At 47.8% G+C, this 23,220-nt stretch overlaps 1 protein-coding gene and 1 pseudogene across 1 annotated transcript; both read right to left on the reverse strand.

Annotated features, from left to right (window-relative positions):
• Positions 1 to 11,758: 11,758 nt before the first annotated feature.
• LOC125547066 (uncharacterized) lies at positions 11,759 to 13,692 on the reverse strand. The gene is made up of 2 exons (XM_048711094.2): positions 13,309 to 13,692; positions 11,759 to 11,910 (listed from the first exon to the last, which is right to left on the reverse strand). Exons 1-2 carry the CDS (start codon positions 13,675 to 13,677, stop codon positions 11,788 to 11,790), a joined length of 492 nt encoding a protein of 163 aa, XP_048567051.2. The 5' UTR covers positions 13,678 to 13,692; the 3' UTR covers positions 11,759 to 11,787.
• Positions 13,693 to 20,380: 6,688 nt separating this feature from the next.
• Positions 20,381 to 21,316, reverse strand: LOC125547067 (putative inactive receptor kinase At1g27190; annotated as a pseudogene).
• Positions 21,317 to 23,220: the final 1,904 nt, after the last annotated feature.

Here is a 23,220-nt window from a genome sequence, read left to right on the forward strand (position 1 = left end):
GCCTGAAGCTTCTTGAGAGACGTCCAGAGTGTTATGCAATCTGGTAGCTGCCTCAGAAGAGGCCTGTGTAAACACCAGACAATCATCTGCAAACAACAAGTGGGACACCCATGGAGCATGTATTCCAACTCTAACACCTCGGGATAGCTGGTCTGGGCCACGGAATTTCAACAAACTGCTCAACCCTTCCGCACATATGAGAAATAGATACGGTGAGATGGGATCGCCCTGCCTGATGCCTTTGGTAGGTCTGAAAGATTATGAGAATTGGCCATTAACTCAAATTGAAAAAGACATAGTCTGAACGCATACCATTACCCGGTCGATCCACTCAGCAGCAAACCCAAGTTTCTCCATCATCGCACGCAAGTATGTCCATTCCACCCTATCGTACGCCTTAGCCATATCAAGCTTCACTGCCATATCTCCAGACTTGCCCTTCTTTTTCTTAAGATAATGAATGCACTCATATGCCGTTAGGACGTTGTCCGAAATCAGCCGGCCCGGGACAAACGCTGACTGCTCTTCCGCAATGATATCATCCAGTACTGGTCTCAGTCGTAGAGCAAGGACTTTTGAAGCTAGCTTATAGAGCACATTACACAAGGAGATCGGTCTGTACTGTGTTAAATCTTGTGGATTTTTGATTTTAGGAATAAGAACCAACACGGTACTGTTCACAATCTCCGGCATTTCTCCTCCCTCAAGGAAAGTGCGAATTGCATCACAAACAACATCTTTAAGTAAGTGCCAATAGAAGCCCGCTGTAAACCCATCAGGACCAGGGGCTTTATTGGGATGCATCATAAAGAGCGCATTCTCTATCTTTTCATTGGAAATTGGTGCACACAGCCTAACATTCATTGCTTCAGTAACTTTGTTTGGAACCCAGTCTGTCACTAGCTCCGGCCTCGTCTCATGTTGGGCTGTGAAGAGATCAGAATAAAAATTCATAGCGAGGGTCTCCAGCTCCGGCTGTGTCATCGCCACTGATCCATCTGGCTTCTTCAGTTTTTTGATCTTATTTATGCGGGATCTTTCTTTCATCTTAGCATGGAAAAATTCAGTGTTTCTATCACCTTCCGACAGCCATAGTACCCTGGAACGTTGCTTTGTCAACGCCTCCTCCCTAGCCAACAATTCAGATATACGTTTCAAGAGGTCTTTCTCGGCTCTAGTTGGTCCAGACCGCAGAGAAGCTGCTCGCACCCTCTCCAGCCGGTGTCTCATAGCTTTGAGCTGTTTTTGAACAGAACCAAACTCCTCCCTACTCCATTTCTGCAGCTTTTGGCGAACAGAATTCAGTGCGTCATATACCCCGGCCAGGTCATTTGCTTGAGGTTGCCAGCTCTCAACTACCACTTCCTCGTACCTCTCATGCCTCGTCCATGCATTCTCGAAACAGAAAGGTTTGTTGCGGCTGCAGTCATGGACCCAAACAGACCGTTGGGTCCTTAAGAGAAGCGCACAGTGGTCCGATTCAGAAGTCTGAATGTGTTGTACAGACGTGTTGTCAAAAAGCTCTAGGAATTTATCATCAGCCATTCCTCTATCCAGCCGTACTTTCACGTTACATCTACCTTGTTGCCGGTTGTCCCATGTATACGGAAGACCGGAGAACCCAAGGTCGATAAGCCGACAGTAATCTACAGTATCCCTGAAGCCCTCCATCTTCCACTCTTCTCCGTCATTGCCGCCAAACTGTTCGGATGCATCAAGAACCTCATTGAAATCCCCCGCACATAGCCACGGGTGATCATATTCTCTTCTCAAGTATTGCAATAACTCCCAACTATTCTTCCTCTTCGATCTCGCCGGCTCACCGTAGAACCCGGTGAATCGCCATTCCTTCTCTCCTGTATCCTCATTCCGCACAAACACGTCAATGTGCGAATTGCTGAAAGACTTTAGGGACACGAGAGACTCATTATTCCAGTAAAGAACTAGGCCACCACTCAGCCCCCTTGCTTTAACTCCGAAAGCATTGCTGAAACCCAAATGAAGCTTCAAATCCTGCGCTCTCTTGTCTGACACCTTAGTCTCCGAGAGAAAAATAAGGCAGGGCGATGTAACCTAATGAGGTCACATATTTCACGAACTGTCTCCGGCTGCCCAATTCCGCGACAGTTCAAACACAAAATATTCATTGCTCCCGGCGCGACCCATCTATGGGGTCCGCCGAAGACGAGCTTGTCGAGTCTGAGTCACCATTGTCACCTTTGTGCCATTTAAGAGCCTCAGTACAGTCTTTACCATTGAGGTCATCAATCATCATATTACCTCCCTCTTTTCCTTTCAAATGAACCTCTTCCGGAACCTCATCGGTTGTCGCCGTTGCAAACGCCAACCTCTTGTTACTGTTCTTGTCATTTGAAATTTCAAAAATATCCATATCTTTGGGTATAACTTGGCTCGACGTAGTATCAGCAATATAATTCACTCTGCCATTATTGGTTCTCTCAGGGTGCATCCCCCAATCACCCCAGCTGCTTCCATCTCTTGCAAAACTGTCCCCTGCAGCACTACCCGCATATTCACAATTGCCTCGACCTGCGCTGTCGCTATATAGCTGCACCCTCACCATAACATACTCCTGGTTATCTTGATCGCTACATAGTATGCTCTTTTTTGTAAGTTGCAGAGGTGGATAAAATTGATTATCGGCAGCCTGGGAGACCTTTGCTCTGTTTATTACAATGCATTCTCTCTTCAGAGTCTCTAACAGACCCATAGAGTTAACCTGTAGAATTGAGATAGTGCTCACCCCAGGGCATTGAGATGTCAGGGCTATGTATGCATCACCCAAGTCCCTCATCAGCACTTCTCCCTCAGATTCCACCACCATGCCAAGAACCATATCGGACCATCCATCCTCGCCGCGCTTCACAACCATCGGAGACCTCATGACAAATCGTGGCCCAGATACCATCCCCATCTCCGCGCCTTCGCCATATTCTTCTGCAGCGGAACTAGATTTCTCATATACATAATCCCCTGTATTAACTGAGCCCTCCATTAAAGGCATCGAACCATCAGAGGACGAATTAGCTTTGCAAGCTGTCACCAATTCCTTCTTCTTCAATAGCAGACCAACCTCTTCGACTCTCAAATCAATACCAAAAATCCCCGCTGCCTTCACTCTCATCCGAGTCAGCAGGCTCGACGGATCCCTCGAACGCCGCACGATATCCAGGGCGCGCTTCCTCAGAGCAGCCCACTCGACGGGGACGAGGCCGCCGCTATCGAACCATAATCCCCGAGCAACCCTAGGGTCCTCGGTGGCGGCCACCTCCATCCTCTCTCCCTTACCTCGCCGCCGCCGCCCAGACGCCTGTTCTGAAGAGACCTTAAGCTTATCCCCCCTTTCTAAATAGATGATACAGGAGGAAGAGAGAAACAGATTTCTGAGATGAGAGAGGATTAGTAATGATTGAGTGGGAAGAAACGAAACTAGAAATGGAGAAAGATAGAGGAGGGAGGGAGCGGAAGAAATCAAGGGGAAGAAGGAAACGGCAATCGCCAGTCGCTGGCAGTTCGCCCAAATCGCCACTCCTGGATACTGTAGCAGGGGAAAGTAAATAGCAATCATCGGGGCTTCGTATCTCAGTGTTGAACATCCTCCCTTGGTCACAACTTGATCAAGTTAAGATTATATTTAAACTTTTCAAACCTTCCTATGGGCAATGCTTTGCTAAAATCATCTGCAATCTGATCTCTAGAGTGCACAAGCTGAATTTCCAATGGTTGTTAGCAGCTCGTTCTCTGACAAAGTGCAAATCCGATGACTGAGCATCCATGGCGGTGGAAGTCCGGTGGCAGGGGTGTGGAGGAGGGCGAACTGAGAAGAGAAGATAGATGCTCGGGCAACGAGGGGGGAGGCGGTTATGAGAGAATTGACACGAGCCCTAGCGGTAAGTTCGACGTGGCGGGGTGCGTTCGGGCGTTCCCATATTCGCCTCAGATTTGGGTCGGATATGGGGGGTGTCGGTCAGTCCGGCGTTTGGGCCAAAAATAAGGCGCTCGGTTGGGTAGCGTTTTTTCCATCCGGGCACTGACCGGGCAGCCCGGCCGGGCGTTTGGGACGGGTATTGGGGGGGGGGGGGGGGTCTGGCTGTAGTTGCTCTTACTCCCTCTGTAAATAAATAAAAGATGTTTTAGATCACTAGTAATTCCAACTTGGGTTTGTGAAAAAAAGCAAAAAAAATACAGAAACATATGAAAGTAGGATAAATGTTCTTGGGAGCCGACGAAGAAGTCCATGTGTCATGAGTCGCGGGGGGGGGGGGGGGATTAAATGAGCGTCCAAAAAAAATATGATTTAAGCTTGAACAAATATGGAATAAAACTAGCGTTTAATTTGTCAAGCACAAAAACTAAATATATCAGGCTCAATTATGTGCACCAACAACCTATACTAAGCAATATAAACAACCATGCGATAGCAAGATATATAACATGAAGCATTATGCCTATCACAGACTAAGTGCATAAGTAAAGGGCTCAGGTAAGAAATAACCAAGGCATGCAGAGATGAGGATGTATCCCAAGTTCACACCTTTGCGCATGCTAATCTCCGTTAGAGCAACGTGGAGGCACAATACTCCTAGGACCACTGTATTCTCCTCACGTCTTCGCACAATGCAAAATACTATGATTCCACTAAGGAACCATTGAGAGCGGCCACCAAACTTTACAAATGGTGACCCTTGGGGGCGGTCATCGTAACCCGTATAAATTTCTTGGGGCAATCTCCACAACTTAATTGAAGACTCTGAAGCTTGCCCGGGGCTTTGCACCATAACGATTGAGCTCCACGATACCACCAACCGTCTAGGGCGTCCAAACACCCAAGAGGCACAAGCTTTAGGGTGCCCAAACACCCAAGAGAAAGTTTGCCCAAAGTCGTTTGGAGCAAAGGGAAAGAATACCACCTTTTAAAGTAGGGGCAAAAATCCAACCGTTATGCACTGGTTATGCCTTAAGCGGTACTACCACTTGGGCGAGCGGTACTACCGCTTAGCACGGTAGTTTCAACGTGACCCAACAAGCACTGAACCAATACTAGTATGATAGTTCCGTCGGAGCGGTACTGCTGCGTACAACAAGCGGTACTACCGCGAATTGTTGAAGGGCGACAGAGAAACCAATGGTAGTTCGCACGGTGCCGGAGCGGCGCCAACAATACTACCGCGAGTTGACAAAGGGCATAAAGAAGGCTTCAACAGAAGTGAAAGTAGCCGTGGTACTAACCAACAAAGTATCGCCTAAGATGTACTACCGTGAGTAGCAAGCAGTACTACCATGAATTGTTGAGGGGGCAACAGAAGCCTCAAGCTCAAGTAGAACTAGCCGCGGTACCGACCAGCAGAAGTATCGCCTAAGTGGTAGTACCATAGATACCAGCGGTACTACCGCTTGGCCTTTGCCAAAAAGGGCAATGCACAACAGATGAATGCAAGTAAGACCAAAACTGCCATAACTTGTGTAAATGAACTCTGATTTCAATAAACTCAAGGTTGATAGAAAGCTGAGCTGTCAAATCACGATAAAAACCTCCATGAGTGAAGAACTGATAAAAACACCAACATAAAAAACACAATATATAGATGATGCATACGAAATCGGTTTTCGATAAGCTTGAGCTTGTTATGAAGATGACCAGAAGCTCGAAAACTCACAGGGAGAAAAGCCAAACAAGAACCAAGAAAGATGATGACAAGGGTGCAATGGTTTGAGCTCTCTACGAACAATACGATCAAGCTACTCACTCAGCCCCCCTCCCTCCTTGATAGTACGGTAATCAAACCTATAACCCGGTCTCTCAACTAACACTATGAGACCGGTAAAATAGAAAACCTATCAATGTCAAACCTTTGACTTGCGCTTAGTTCACTTGAGCTAGATGATGAAGATCTTGTCCTCCTTAAATTGAATCACCTTTCTTGATTGCGCTGACTAGATGAAGACTAGTAGATTGTTCCCCCATAGTCCACTATGGGTGAGCCTCTATTCGGCACATCTTTACAAGTCCATTATCACCAGAATGGACGACAAGCTTCAAGCATGTGATTTTTTCGTGATGTTTCTCTTGAACTTGCACAACACCATTATCGCGGTCGATGACCCTACCATTACGGCGGTCGTCATCATCACCCTCGCGGCATTCGCCATACCGGCGGACAGCTGGGGTACCATAAGATTGGATCCCGAGCGAGACCCTCGTAGGGGAGTGAGAATCCAAACCCCGGCCAAAGCCGATGTGCCTGCACCTGCAGACCCCATCCACGTCACTGCCGCCAATGAACTACAAGCATCGCAGGCACGGGAACGAACGCGGACGGGTGGTCGATGGCCGCAGATTTAGCATCGACACCGTGGCTTGGTGCAGAATGGGGTTGGGGCCTTCAGAGCCATAAGCGACTGATCATGGTCAACGCCCCCCGCCGTCAAGCTGTCGACCTAGTGGTTGTGGTTCTCGTGACTAGTGCGAATGGGACTGGGACACCGTGAAGGTGGAGAGGCCATCAGAGACACCGAAGGAGCAGCGAGAGAGTGAGGTGTAAATGTGTTTGGACAGTGAGGCAAGAGAGGGGTGGGTGTTAAGTTGGATTTGAGACGTCTCGTCTGTCTTTCATATTTTTTTAGACATGCAAGCGAGAGGCACACATGGCTCGCCATAGACTAGCTCCCCAAAACGGTAAAATCGACAGTTCCCGCTTAGCCTAACCTTGAAACCGCCTTAAGATTTTTGTTGGTCGGAGAATTGATGAGACAATCAAACAAACCAAGTTGGGCTGGATGCACGCGGCCAAATAGTCTTTTTTTTTCTTTTGCGTGGTCATGCAACCAAATAGAGTCTTGACGCGAACCAATTTGTGGTTGGATGGTTAGAGGGACAGTGGTATCTCAGCCCACTAGGGTTTAAGTTCTGATGCTCGCATTATTCCTATATTTATTTCAGAATTTCCGGCGATGCGTTTTCAGTAAGAGGAGACGTTCCCGTCGACGATAAGATGTCTTCGGTGACTTCGTAAATTTTAAGATGACATGCTGGCTCAGTCTCACGGAGGTTCTTATAGAGGTAGGGCGTGCGTGTGTGTATTTATAGGAATGAGTATATGCACGTATGTATGAGCGCTTGCGTCTGTATTGATATTAAAAAAAAATAGAGTCTTGACATACCTGTTACCGAAAGCAACGGTGTGGAATGCCTACTTTAGCGGCGTATCACCGCGTGGCCGTAGCCTGTCGCATTGGAGCGCGAACGCTACACCAGCTAGCGATCCGCGTGGATGGATGGATCGGTATCCGCTTGGCCTGGGAGGTTTGACCACGGCGTCCCTGGCGAGTGGCGTGGCGTAGTCGGGCGTGCGTCTCGCCGCGGATGTGGATGGATGGGCTCGATAGCTACTGGACGGAAGCCATGCATGCAACTCGAGAGATGGCCCTCTCGCTTCAACATGACATCTCTGTTCTCTGACCAAGTCACGGTGGGTCAGCACTGATGTCGGCTGGACAAGCATGCGTGGAAATAACGGGCGGAAGCCCAGATCAAGTTGGGACCTGGGTCGACCTAGGACGATGAACATCCTCGGTGGCTCGACGCGTTTACGTCGTCGGACTACACCATCGATGAGTAGTTTTATCTATTTTCAGTTAGCATCGTTTTATCTATTTTTATTTAGTTGCTTGTGGTTTGGGGCTTGAACTATGCTATGAATTTGAACTATGTGTTGTTTTAAAAAATTTCCAAGCGCCGGCTGGTCGCGCGCTAGATTTTGCGGCGCATGGTGAAGCGCTATAACGACACGCTAAATTTTGCAGTGCCTGGTAAAGCAACCACCTCCTCGACTCGTTGATCTCCTCCGAGCGTCCGCCTTCTTTCTCTGCCTGCATGGTGCAGCTATGCGCGCGTCGACGGCGGATGACGCGACTGTAGGCACTGGAGGGGCCGTACGACGCGGCGTCGTCCATGCCCGTGCCGCGTGCTCCCCACTGTGCCGGCCTGGAGCAACTCGCCACTCCTTCACAAGCTGGCTTGGAGCGGCGAGTTGCTGAACCACGTGCCGAATTGGGGCGACAACTTGCTCCGTCGGTCTAGGGGAGGGAGGTAGAGTAGCGAGCTGTCTCGCTCGTATCCGCCGGGCTCGACGGGCCACAAGGCTGACTTTTAGGCCGAAGAACTGCTCTTCCTGCCCGTCGGATGCCATCAAAATGGTGAAGAAAATGGTGAAGGAGGAGATGAGGGGAGCAGCGGAGGGGTGTGACTCTTGCCCGACCTCTGCCCTCGTTTAATTAGAGGGCGGGAGGGAGGAGCTCGGCTGGCGTTGAGTTTAATGCCGACCCGCTTCTGAACGGACGTGTGGCTGAAATAGGTTTCTCGGCTTCCACACGAAGTTACTGTAGGCGTACGAATGCGGCGAGAAGGCGTGTTCAGCCGGATGTGTAGCGGGCGACGCCTTTAGCCGGCGCGCCGCTTCAATGGCGGAGGCAATGAGACTGATCTGCCTTTAATGTGGGGCAGCGCGCTCTACAACAACATTAATGTGGACAGTTGGCACCAGGCGGGAGCACGCGCGAGAGGTGGGAGGGATTTTTTGGTGAGTCTCGGTGGTCAGAAACGGGCTTAGGATCGATCCGGACTCCCGCAAATCTCTTTAATTACTTTTGTCTCCAGGTTACAAAAAAATCATGTTGAACTGTCCCACGGATCAATATAGGTCAGCGTTAGATATCTTCAGTGATCCAGACAGCACGATCCAACGGTTGCGAAAGGTTTACGAGGAGATGCCCGTAGCTTGTTGCTTTGGAAGGCGAACGCTAGCTACGTACACAAGCTAATGATCCCCGTGTTGTCGGCACACGGATCGATCGGTACCGTATCCTCCCTCTTGGCTTGGGAGATTTTTTTTCCATCCAACTTAGGACTTTATTCAGAATAACAAAAGTCGGTTACAGTCTTTCCATAGGCTAGCACGTAGGAAATCTGAGCTAACATCTAGCCAACTATCCATCCCATCAAGCATACAGGCGCGCTGAGCACAGAGATGGGCCGGCACATTCAAGTTCCTACCGACATGTCGAACCGAAAAGGAAATAAAGTGTGGTACAATGTCCAAAAATTCTCTAAAGATAGGCGATGCAATCGATCTGGAATTGCCTCGCGAGTTTCAGAGATCAAGCAAGTGAAGACAGTCAACCTCCATTATCACATGTGAGTAACCTCGGAGCTGAGCAAAAATTACCCCCTCCCTGAAAGCCAGTAACTCGGCAATGAAAGGGTTTGAGACGCCCGACAGAGGCTTGCACCAAGCGCCTTGGAAAGCCAGATGGGAGCGTGCAACTCCCCCCGCCCCTTCGTTGGCCCGGTCGTCGAACACTGACCCGTCAGTGTTAATGGTGATCCATCCCGCTTCGCGGGGGGGGGCAGCAATGGCCAGCCGTCCGAGCATGTCAGCCTGGTATGTCAACAATAGACAGCGTCTCCTGCACCCACTTCATGGCCATCGAAGGATCGAACCCTTGTTGTTCATGTGTCCACTTGTTCGTCGAAGTCCAAATGGAGTGCATGATGGTAATAATCTTGCACCGTGCATCATCAGAGAGCATCTTATCTAGTGTGATGTCGCGAGCCCAGGTGTCTTGTGCAGCCGCGGTAGCTGTAAGTCGAAGCGATCTCTAGCTGCCACCGAGAACATGCTTGCATGTGTGCAAGTTATCAATGCATGCTTCAGATCTTCATCTGTAGCTTGACAGATATCACAACGGCCCGTCGTTTTGATGTGTCGATGATGTAGAGTCGCAGAGTCTGGTAGGATCCCGCGCAGAGCTCTCCATCAGAATACTCTGATCTTTGGTAGCACATTTAGCTTTTAAAGTGCAGTCTACAACTGTTTGTTGTTCGGTGATACCTCCGTTACCGTCCCTTTCTCTGGAGAACTAAGCTCATTACGAGTCATGAGAGATCGATACGCCGATTTGGGAGGTTGACCACGGCGCCTTGGTGAGTGGCGTACTGCATACGTGGTGTGGGTGCGTCTCGCCGCGGATGTCGATGGAGGGCCTCGCTATCGGGACCCATCCATACAGCTCTAGAGATAGCCGTCTCGCTTCAACGAACGACCAAGTCACGGCGGGTCAGCAGTGATGGAACCACAGCGCGTCTGTCGTAGTGAGGCCCATCGAACTCCAGCTTGGACAGCTCAAAGGTACTTCAGTACGTGGTAGTACAGCAGGCAGCAGTGCCCTTACGGGTGGTGTAGAAACTCTCAAGTTTCGTTAACGAATCAATCTGTATCTGCGGGCGGGCAGTCCCTTTTCTTCTCAAAAAGAAAGAAACGAGTCAAGCAGTGCCCAGAACCGGAAGCAATCGATGGCGTGTGCGGCTTTGCCGTCACAACTGGTTTGCTTGACCTTGATTTCGGGTGGGCGTGCATCAATACATCAGAACATAACATTTTCAGATTATTATCACACCGTGCATCGTTGTACAAGAGATTTTTTTTTTGTGACTGAAATATGCATAGCAAAGGTCACGGACAGAAAATGCAAGGTTAACTGAAAGATGGTCTGTCGCCCGACCTACCTCGGCGGTCTAGGCATCCTCGATCACGACAAATTCTCTCGCGCACTCCGGCTGCACTGGCTTTGGTTTGCCTTGGCGAATCCCCAGCGAGCGTGGGTGGGCATGGAAACCCCGCGCGATGACAAGGAAGGACCTTTTTATGCGGCAACGACAATCATCATGGGCGATGGTTTGACGGCGAGCTTGCACTCTCCATGGCTAAATGGGCAAAAACCAAAGGACATAGCCCCGGGCATTTTTGGCCTATCCAAGCGCACCAATAGCTGTGTCGCCAAGGCCTTAAGCAATAATAATTGGGTTAGACACATCAACCTGCAAGGTGGCTTCTCGGTCTTGCTCATCCAACAATTTTACGAGCTTTGGCGTCAATTCCTTGATGTCGAGTTGGTCCCGAGCACGAAGGACGAAATCCGATGGAAGTTCACGGCTGATGCTACTCCGCCACCACAACATACAAGATGCAGTTTGCCAAACTGATCAAATCCGAGATGCCCACTATGGTATGGAAGATTTGGGCACCTCCAAAGTTCAAGTTTTTCTACTGGCTCATTCTTCAGGATAGGTTGATCCGTAGAGGTTAGCCAAACTGCGACCCTTGCCAGCTTTGCAAGCACGAAGCAGAAACAACGGTGTATCTTATGTTCAAGTGCCGCTTTACAATCAGAGTTTGGAACTTGATCTTTAGTTGGATTGGTTAGCAGTCCAGGACACAATTAAGCAATGGTGAAACTCGAGTGAAGGGCGGCCAGGATACAATAAGAAGGTGATCAACTCTTTACAAATGTTCATCTGCTGAAAGATCTAGAACGAAATAAATGCGCGGTTTTTCGTAACAAGGCCTCCCTGCCCACTAAGATGGCGGCGATAATCATGAATGAGGCGAAGACTTGGGTGATTGCTGGGGCTAGATTTTAGGGAAATATTTTACCGGGAGAGTGATCCCTTTCTATTTTGGCATGCATGGCCCTGTAACAACTAAAACTATGTTCTTCTCCTTATTTAATGATGAGATGAGGCCTCCGTTTAAAAAAAAATGCATTGCAAGCAAACACACCGGCACATGCCAAGTTTCCACGCTCATCGGATGAAAGCTAACTTTTTCAACACGAGACAAAGACAATCATCCAAAAAAAAAAGACAAAATAGATTCGCAGTTGGAGTTGTTGTTCACGACAGAAAATTTTCCAAAACATGCGGATCGATCATACGCGGAAGCCGTAAGCACGGAGCCTCGTGGAGAAGACGACCCAGTGCAGGGAGTAGAAGGCCGCCACAAACCCCACGACGAACCCGACAGCCGCTCCGATACTAGACTCATCGTTGATCTGCATGATCCGAGTAAATTGCAAAAAACCATCACAATTGAGGACCCTAATTCAGAAAACCATCACCTTTTAAAAAAAATTCAAATAACCACCACCATTCTGCTGACAGTTTTCAAAAAACACTGAAACACATGTTAACAACGTTTCTGATAGATGGGGGCCGATGTAAGTGATGATGTGGCACTGAAATCTCACGGTGTTTGGCCTGTACAGTAAGCTGCACATGGGACCCGCACGTCAGCCTCTATACTTCCTCCTCCACAAGCGTTGACAGGGGGAAATAATCACACCTGCATCTGATCGGCGCACCAACGGATTCAGCCGCCGGCCGGCTCGCGAGCCTCCGCCTCCGTGATCTCCCTCCACCTTGTCTATCTATGCTCCTGCACGCGAGCCGCATCAGCGACCATGGCCAGGCACGGGGGCGCGAGCAGCGGCGGCGGCATCGACCAGGCACGGGGGCGCAAGCAGCCACGCAAGGGCACGAGCAAGTGCAGCGGCCACGGCTACGCACGGGGGCGCGAGCAGCAGCAGCAGCCACGCACGGGGGCACGAGCTGCAGCACCTGCCGCGCCCGTGCGCGCGAGCAGCAGCACCGGCCTCGGGACGGGCCGCGAGCAGCAGCACCGGCCGCGCCCGGGCACGCGACCATCAGCACCGGCCACGCGACAGGCCGCGAGCAGCAGCACCGGCCACGCCCGAGCACGCGACCATCAGCACCGGCCACGCGACGGGCCGCGAGTAGCAGCACCGGCCGTGCCCGGGCACGCGACCATCAGCAGCGGCCACGCAAGGCGGCTCGAGCTACCGCCTGCTACAGAGTACGGGCACGCCGCAGCGATGGCAGGAACGCGAACTCTGCCCAGCGCCCCGACTACCCCGTGGGCGCCCTGGTCCGGCACCGAGATCCCTCATGTGGGCCATCTCCTTCCCCCCTATTTCGCCGTTGCCCGCGACATCCAGAGCACCATGGCCGAGAGCACGAGCTCTTGGTCCGCCCCGCGCCCCGACTACCCCATGAGCGCCTGGTCCGGCACCGCCTCTCTGCCTGCGGCCGCGCTACCTCGCACTCAAGTCACTCGCAGCCCATTCCTACACTGCCACCGCCGGTGTTGTACTGCTGCCACTGGCGAGCTAGGCGGCCGACGGGATGCCCTCTAGGTGTTTGAGGAAATTACTCAACAGGACCTAACGTCCGTCTCCTCACTCTGTTTGGCATATGCCACTTTGACCTGACAATAGGACCTACCCGTCAGATTCGTTGTCAAACGGCTCTAATCAATCGATCAGTGTTTTCTAAAAACTGTCAGCACAATCATGATGGTTATTTAAAAAAAATCAAAAAATGATGGTTTTTTGAATTAGGGTCTTCAATTATGATGATTTTTTGCAATTTACTCCTATGATCCGCACCCATCCCCGTCCCTTCCCGGGGCACTCGTCCAGCGGTGCACCACACAGCCCCTGGTTGCCAGCAAAATGCGACGCCGGAAACTTCCGCAGCAAAGCAGGAACAGGCCCCGATAACAGGTTGTCCGCGACGCTGAACGCCGTTAGCCGGCGAAGCGCGTTGAACCGCTCCGGAATCTGGCCGCCGAGCTGATTGTACTCGAGGTTGAGCACGTTGAGGTACACCATGTTGGCGATGCTGTCCGGGATCTCGCCGGAGAAGCTGTTGTTCGAGAGGTCCAGGTGCGGCGCGTCGTGCGCGATGCAGGATGGGATCGGCCCTGAGAATCTGTTGCCTGACAGGTCCAGCGCGATCATGCTCGTGCAGTCATGGAGACCTCGAGGAAATGGGCCTTCAAGTCCGAAGTTGGAAAGGCGCAGAGAGAGCACCCTGTTCTCGTCGTGGCTCCAGCATTCCACGCCGGTGAATCCGCATATCGAGGGAATGGGAAGGAGAGCTTTTATCATATAATAATATTGGAAAGAGCAAGTTTTAAGCAACCGTGCCTTGCATTAGCAAAATTTCAACGATGTGTTATTTGGAAAAAGAAGTCAACGACTGAGCAACAACTATATGACTAGTAGAATGCCCGTGCGTTGCTACGGGCTATAATGTGTATGTTTAGGTCTCATTCGGTTTGGAAGATTTTCGTAGGAAAAACATAGAAATAAGAATTCCAGAGGAAAATTTCCTATGTATGCATTCGGTTTGTAGGAAATGCATGCAGGAATTTCGTAGGAATACTACTCATTTCCCGTGTTTTTGAAGGAAACTACACATCCACTCAAAGCTTATTTTACGCGTAGGAACGAGGTAAGTCAATTCCTTAGGATAGCAAGTGCCATCCTATCATATTCCTATACTACTCCTAATTCCTACGTTTTGATTTCCTCCAAACCGAATGAGCCCTTAAGATTCCTTCTTCAGACATCAAACAGAGGCCCAATTGGCTCCCCGAAATCCAACCGTTTGGACAGCTTGGGCTCCCCCAAATCCAGCCAATATGTGGGGGAGGAAAGTGAGTGTCCAGACTATCCGTCATGTTATCTCCAACACAAAAACCCCACCCGATGATGCATACTCCTTTTTTTCATATCAGACTCTCCCCTTCCCATTGGTTTACCCGCCCTAGTGGAACATTTGTTTCTAGAGCCCTCTCCTTTTCTCATGTTCGTCGTAGCACCATCTATCCTTTACACCGTACTTCCACTGGAGCCACATTGCTCTCTGTCCTGATCCCCTCTCCCCGTATTCCTATTGATGCGCCACCGCCACCAAGGGGGAGGGGGGGGGGGCGAAGGCGTGGGCTGCCCATGACGCCCCTCGAGCAAGAAGGCAGTTGTAACATATAGTTGAACGTCATGCATTACCACGAAATAATAAGAGTATAAAGTATGATATCCGTTATTGGGCATGCAACTGATACGTCACCATCTCCGCTATTAACTCTTGAAGCAACCAACCAATAAATTTACGCTTCTATTGAAGCAAAAAATTTCTACGACTTGGTAAAAAATGAAACGCTCACTCTTGCAAGTTGCTACATAGCCATCTCTAATAAAATGTAATTTACCATATTTTGAAGAGTATCGAAAATATTCCTCTCAAACAGTCGTAACTCAACAGACCAACCACAATCCTCATCCCCTCACTCTCAACCCATACTCTTATCACAAAATCTATTTCGCCGTGTTCTAAGTGAGCCAATGATAGACATCGCGGTGGCAGGCCAACAACAAGGGATAAGGGCAGCAACCGCCTTCCTATCTTAGTGCCAGAAATCAACCTACCTTTTTATGGAACGAAAATAAAAATGAAATTTTCATGTATATCAAATTAAAAATCAACCACACTTGTTGTGCGAATTGGACACCGTGGAACACGACCTTTGCCTTTGCCCCCCCATGGTCACCGGTTTTCCTAGTAACAAACATGATGGTTGTTTGCTTGGTAGATGACAAATCAAAAGAGAATGCACAAAGCACTCTGCCTGCAATCTTGAGCCGTCGGACGTAACAGCCACTGGCGCCTTTCTCAAATTGTTGTTCATATACACAAGATGGAATTATTCTTGCAAAATGGCATACATGTACATGTTGTACAATGAAATGTAAGTATATCTGTGTATGGATAATGTAGGCTATACATGTTGTGCATAACTTTATTTTAAACAAAACTCAGATGTGGAAATTGCTAAGCTACCGGCTATGTCCTGAATATACTAAAATTGACTTCATAGGCAGGATCCACATATTGATCCAGCACGGAAGAACATCCCCTGCTCCTAGTGTAACCTAACTGACAAACATGAATACACATATCTGATGGATTGCATTACCTCAAGTGCACATAGTTGGTTTCTGGCCTAAGAGTTGCTCTGACATTGCATGGAACATCCCCTGCTCCTAGTAGAATGCCCATGCATTGCAACTGGCTGCGTTGGTGACTTCTTTTTTACCTCTATATAAAATGCTCTCCTTTTCTTCCTTCCCCAATTAAAAATGTTTCTCGGCCTGATATGTGAATGTATAAATTTACAAACATACTAAAATATCAAGAGCTAAAGACATATTTATGGAATAACATTTCTACAACACATTAGATTGGGAACATCTATAATGGTGACTTGCCACCAAATCCCATTTATATTTCAGAACGTGTTTGTCCTACCAATATGTACCTTCAAGATCTCTCTGCCCTCTCTCCCTCCCTCGATCTCCCCCTCTCTTGATCTCGAGTGTGTTGCCTACAAGTGGCAGCATCGCACGCATGCATGCATGCACGCACGCACACACATTTCGTTCGATCACATCAGAATGCTATATTTAACCATCCATATTTTTTAATATGATACATTGTTTTGAAGAGAAGAAAAATGGTTGTGCATATGATAACTTACTTCAAGACATCATCTCATCTACGTAGGTCCCGTTCGGGGATCAGAAGGACCCAAACAGCCATAGCAATGAAAATAATGACATACAACATAGGAGAGTTTGTACAATTACATACAAGCTTATGGTGTTGACATAAGCATTAGTTGATTGGAACTCCATTCTGGCAGTAACCACAGAATCTGACATCCTCTTGGATGTCGACACAACCATGATGTCCGCCCCCTCATGGTTTGTTCTTCTTCACTTTTGAAGTTGCCGTACCACCCCGTCACCAACACTCACAGTGTCCCGTCGTTGCCCGTGCATTGCAATGGGGCTTTCAACAACAATCATGTATCACCCTTCAGGGTAAAAATACTATGTATCACTCTTATTCATTCAATATATTCATTCTCTACCTCTCCAATCCATACTCGCCACCTCTGTCAATGCCGCATCCGGCTCACAATCTCTCTCTCCATCCCACTTAAATACACACTTTAATTTTCTAGCGATGACAATGCCATATATTTGGACTATCATTGGACATCTAACCTAATATTGTCCCCATATTAACAGATAGAAACAATTTGATGGAAATCAATCAACTGTAGTCACATGACAAAACGAGTTGCAGTAGTTAATTGCATAATTGAGCCATTTATCCCTACTTCCTGCAATCACATCAGGATAACTAATTTGACATTCCTTTTGTAGCAAAATATATTGTTTTCAACAGAACAAATATCATTGTACACTATGAAAGCAAGTCTTAATAGGTACTATTACCACAATCAGGTAATGTATGTAGGTTCGGTCCAAGGATAAAAAAGGAGTAACATATGCTAGACGATGCACTTGTATGGAGTTGACATAAACATAGAGAACTATAGTTAAACACGAAAGCATTGATGAACTGTGTATATATACCAAAATAAAATGTAGGCAAGTTGACAGTCGTGCCATACAACAAATAAAAAAGGGTGATAGAGAGCAGTATGCAGTATAAAGACATAACCCGCACATAAGTTTAAAACAATGCCACGTCAATTAATGTTACAACCAACTAAAGCTCATGGTTCGTTATGCACACCCAGTCAATTGGACTCTGACACTGACATAGTCAACCAAAATTTACAAAATATATTCTATAATTAACAAGTAGAACATTTCACAACAAACATCCCGTACAACCCACCTTCACTAAGGTTGGAAAATAGTTTATCATGTCAAAAAAACATATATCTACCATGCTACAAAATGTAAGTGGAAGTTTAGACATAGCTTAGAAACAAGAAAGACCAAAACTATTTAAATTTGGGCTTTCGATCATACACATTGGCGCAATGAATTTGTCATTTTTGTTTCCCAAATTATCATTTATTTAGGCCTAGGATACTCCAGGGGTAGATAATGATTCCATGACCGTGCTCAATTTACATTCCTATGAAAAGTGTATATATTAAGTAGTTAAATATAAGCAAGGGTTATATTAATAGCTCCAGCTTCACCTAGCAACAACTCAGTATCTGTATATGTAAAAACTACATGCCTTCATCTGGACAGAAAATTATGAGTGTTAATGGCCTTCGGTCTAAAGTACGAGCAAGCGTCTCCCCCGACTGTCTAGTTCTACATGTGTACAACAGATCGAGTAAGTAGAAGCCTATGATTACTCATTCTCCTGCAAGCAACTGAACTCAGGTTAGAAGCGTTTCATTGGTCACTATCATTAATTACATTATATGATAAAATCTACAATCTTGTTAATTAATTTGAGGGCTGATATCAATGGACTAATTCCTAATTAAACCTACAGAATATCATAATACAATAATATGTATCTTATTTATTTTTAACTACGATTCTAAAATGTGAATAACAAAGGCTTCAACCTGAAAATAATGGAAATGCACCAACCTTGTCCTAGCTAAGTTAATTAACACTATCAATTGAGCCCCTAAAAAAACACTATCAATTGAGGTACTCAAAGCTGGAAATAGAAAAGAAATATGTCTGGTGTAAAAAAGAGAACCTAAAAACTATGCACCAATTACTTTCAACAGGGCTGAAATTGCACCAATCATACCTGCCACTGACATCGATGTAGATGTAGCCTGAGCGATATAGGTATTCGGGAAATAGACATAGAACCTAATAGAATTTATACCCTGTCAGTTCTAATAGTTTTCTTCTTGCGGACAGGTACAGTTCAAACAGCTTAATATATTATCCCTGCTAACAAAACAAAACCAATCATATTTCCACCATAAGCACAAACTTGTCAACACCAGAAGCATGTTCATCTCTTCCTGGAGTTGCCTCTGCAAATTTCCGACCTGTGGTGTTTAATCATATCTGGGAATGGTAAATCCCATTCTTACAAGAGTTACACGTACATGTATAAAATCAATAAAATTGCTTCTGTAAATGTGAAACATAAGAAGTCTGTTAACAGGAAATTTTAAACTAACACTGCAGAATAACAAGTGAAAGTAGAATTGTTTCAATTTACGAATAGCATCACAATACAAACAGGAAAACTACATAGACGAGGAAGCAATTAAAGAAGGTACTCAGTTTCCGCTGGAGCTATGGTCTGGACAGACCCCCTCCGGACTCCTTACATCTTGCCATCCAAAAATGAGTAAACAGCACACCACTTTAGTTAATTATAGGTTGTGTGGCAACTGGCAAACCGACCCAGGACAACATGTAGGCAGCGAACAATGCCCACGGCGGTCGGCGGACATGGCCGAGGTCGGCGCTGCACAATCAGAGTAGGCTGCGACGTGGCTAAGGAACAGGGTCGCAATCCGCAACGACGTGGTGGGAGAAGCATGCCCCAGGAGCTGTAGACCCGCACCTTGCACCACTTCCTCGCCAGGCAACGTCGAGGCTCCGCCGTAGCTCGCTTTTTGCCGCCGCCTGAGATGCCAAGTTGATGCACTCTGGAGCAGCCATCGATCATGCTTAGGCAGTCCCACCCGTCACCAGCAACCCTGAGGCACTGCCGCAACTTGGCCACGATCGCCATCCAATGCCTGGAAACACATCCCCTCAGGTCATCACCAGGAGAAGCAGAGTCGACGCATTGTGGTACAATCGTCGATCCTGGAGGAGGGGATGGTACGAGTGTGAGGGGTGGATTGGGACACAACGAGGGATGGAGAGGATCAGGTGCGAACTGGAGGTGACAGGGCTCGGGCGGCGTCGGAGCGCTCAAGAAACCCTAGTCGAGGGGAGGAGCAGTCGAGCGGGAGATGACGAATGGAGCGACGGCGGCACAACATCTCCCTGATGAAACCCTACACACGAGGGGGTGCGAGAGGAGAGAAACGTCTTGGGCCGAAAGGCCGAAACGGAAATAGGAAAAAAGGGGGGGAGGCGTGCGAGGTGGGGGCGACTTCCTTCGATCGGTCGATGGGTGGAAGGGAACGAACGAACGAACGACGTACGGACTGAGCAATTAGGAGTAGAGATAACGCGAGAATGCTACTGCCCATTGGTGACATTCCGACAAGGCGCATGGGCCCGCTTCTCAACTACTTCATCTGCTCCATAACTCTTGTCATGAACAAGAACTATGAAATGAAGGGAGTATATAATAAATGTTAAGCGAGGGAGGCTTTTTGAAGGCTGAGCTTCATGAAGGCCTTTATTTTTTGAAATTTTCAAATTTAAACTTTTATGGTTCAAATAATTTTAAAAAAATGTTGTATGTAAGGATGTAACCCACATGTGTGTAAAAATTCATGATTAAATACCTTGAGTTGCGACCTGTGCAAAAAAGACAAATTCATGGCCTGGGAACATGAATTGTAGCGTGTGTTAAACAGCCTCAGATTTGTTTTTTTGCACAACCCTCATTTCAACGTATTTTGTCCTGAAAATTTACACACATATGTGTTATGCCTTCATGTATATCTGTGGGTTTTTTTTTCAGAATTTTTGAAACGTAAAAAATATGAATTTTGAATTTGGAGGCCTCATTGGAGGCCGAGCTCCAAAAGGGATTTCCAGCGTTAAGCATTGATCAGTGCCCAATCAGCCACTCATGCTTCAAATTGAAAACCAATGTGGATAATTTTTTATTAAGCAGATCTCTGAACAATCACACTGCATATGCACGTGGTACACGTCATCACCCACAAATAGGAAAGACGTAGGGCTGGAGCCTCCCACAAAACAAGAACTTGTGCGGGAAGTAGAAGGCCACCACGAACCCCAAGATGAACCCAGCCAACGCCCCTATGCTGGACGCGTCGTTGATCCTATGCAGGAGCTTCCGAATCCGGACAAACATCTCCCAAACCCAGACAAGCCGAACATGTATCCGCACCCTGAACCTCTTCCTGCACTTCTTGTCCAGCGGCGCCCCGCATAGCCCCGGATTGCCCATGAAGTTGGCAGCCGGGAAGCGTTGCAGAGAGTCCGGGACAGGACCCGACAACAGAGTTCTCGGCGACGTTGAAAGAAATGAGTCGTGAAAGGTTGATCGTCGGAATTCCGCCGGCGAACTGGTTGTGTTGAAGAGCAATGACATTGAGGTAGGTCATGTTCACGATGCTTGCGTGGATTCCACCTGAGAAGCCGTTATTCGAGATGTACAGAAAGCTCACATAGGGCATCTACTCCAAGATATGTTCCGAGAGCGGCCCTGAAAAGTTGTTGCCTGACAGGTCCAAGGCAGTGATGGAGGTGCAAAGCTCGAGGACTCAAGGGAATGGGCCTTCGAGTCCTAGGCTGCCGAGGTGCAAACTGAGAACCCTGTTCTCATCAGGGTGCCAACATTCCACTCTGGTGAACCAACATATGCCACTGTCATCGCGGATGTCAATAAAATTACATCGGAATTTTGTCCCTAGAATATCATTATCAACGATTGTTTGAGGTCCTTCAAGCATTGGTCATCAGAATCACTGATTCCATGGCCAAAGTACGCTGAAGAGTTGCTTAGGAGCAATAGCCAGATGGCCAACTTTGTGTAGACGTGTTTGGTTGCTGCATTTGGGCCAACCAAGCCGAGTTGGGCCACGAAATGTGTGTTTGGGTGCATAAGGGGTGGACTGGCTCGCATGGGCACGAAGTTTAAAGCAGCCCAGAGCCTCGCTCGCTGAAAACCCTCGAATCGGCAGTTTCTAGCAAGTCGGGCTCAGTGCGGCGCAAGCTCACACGCGCGGAAGCAACCCGAAAATGAGGGGGTGGCAGGAGATGGAAATCGAGCGCGGCGGCACAGCGTCAAATCTAGCCTCACCCCCAATTACTCGGTCACCACTACCTCTAGGACAACCACTTCCTCTAGGCTCACCAGCGGTGGCGGCGACAACTCAGATCTGCGCAAGCGGCGACGATGGCCGCGGACGCGGCAGCAACACTATCCGGCTGCAAGTCCAGTGCCCCCTTCCTGTTGGACACTGTCAGGTTGTCCTTGCCTTAGCCATGCCACCCCTTCGTCATCCTCGTCTCCGGTGCCAGTAAGAAACACCCCCTCTCCCGTATGTTGTTCTGATGGTAGGATCGATTTCCCCATGCTTAACGGACCCTCGATATCGACTAGGTTATGGACGCACAGATGAGGCTGGTAGTTCAGGCGGCAGCACTGATTGCTGTGATTCAGGCATGGGTCATGTTCATGCACAGGAGAGCTGTTCGTCATGGTGAGAGACCCGTCATTTGTTATGCTCCAATGTTTATGTGGGAGCAGGAGAGGATCGCCAATCTGAAATACATCTACAACTACAACGACACAGAGGCCCTGTGGATGTTTCAAATGAAAAGAGCACCATTTGACAATCCTGTATTCAATTCCCTTTGTCAATCGGTATGTTACTTTGCCCGAGATTCGATCGTCGGTATCCCAATACCTTGTTCAATCTCGTTACAGGCAAGTCACTTTACTCGTTCCGTAACACATCATCCCGTGACCAACTGCTTAGTCACATTGAGCTCATTATGATGATGCATTACCGAGTGGGCCCAGAGACACCTCTCCGTCATACGGAGTGACAAATCCCAGTCTCGATTCATGCCAACCCAACAGACACTTTCGGAGATACCTGTAGTGTACCTTTATAGCCACCCAGTTACATTGTGACGTTTGGTACACCCAAAGCACTCCTACGGTATCCGGGAGTTGCACAATCTCATGGTCTAAGGAAATGATACTTGACACTTAGAAAAGCTCTAGCAGACGAACTACACGATCTTGTGCTATGCTTAGGATTGGGTCTTGTCCATCACATCATTCTCCTAATGATGTGATCCCGTTATCAATGACATCCAATGTCCATGGTCAGGAAACCATAACCATCTATTGATCAACGAGCTAGTCAACTAGAGGCTTACTAGGGACATGTTGTGGTCTATATATTCACACATGTATTACGATTTCCGGATAACACAATTATAGCATGAACAATAGACAATTATCATGAACAAGGAAATATAATAATAACCATTTTATTATTGCCTCTAGGGCATATTTCCAACAATATATAGGCGGAAGAAATACATCAAGGGAGCCACGAGGGGCCCATGAGGGTGGAGGGCGTGCCCAGGGGGTGGGCGCGCCCCCTGCATCGTGCTCTACTCGTTGATCCCCTGACGTGCACCCGAAGTCTCCTGTATTGCTTTCTTTCCAAAAATAACTTCTCCGAAGGTTTCATTCCGTTTGGACTCTGTTTGATATTCCTTTTCTGCGAAACACTGAAACAAGGGAAAAACAGAAACTGGCACTGGGCTCTGGGTTAATAGGTTAGTCCCAAAAATCATATAAAATAGCATACAAATGCATACAAAACATCCAAGGTTGATAATATAATAGCATGGAACAATAAAAAATTATAGATACGTTGGAGACGTATCACGTATCTATAATTTTTGATTGTTCCATGCTATTATATTATCTGTTTTGGATGTTTATGGGCTTTATTATGCACTTCTATATTATTTTTGGGACTAACTTATTAACCCAGAGCCCAG

The sequence above is a fragment of the Triticum urartu genome, chromosome 3A (assembly GCF_056163025.1).
Source record: "Triticum urartu cultivar PI428250 chromosome 3A, HENAU_Tu73, whole genome shotgun sequence".
Taxonomy (NCBI): domain Eukaryota; kingdom Viridiplantae; phylum Streptophyta; class Magnoliopsida; order Poales; family Poaceae; genus Triticum; species Triticum urartu.

Coding starts and splice junctions, on each gene's coding strand:
- LOC125547066 (XM_048711094.2), bottom strand. CDS start 13,677: ATGATCGCGCTGGACCTGTCAGGCAACAGATTCTCAGGGCCGATCCCA. Junction 11,911..13,308: donor GATGGGTGCGGATCATAGGA/GTAAATTGCAAA, acceptor CGGATCATGCAG/ATCAACGATGAGTCTAGTAT.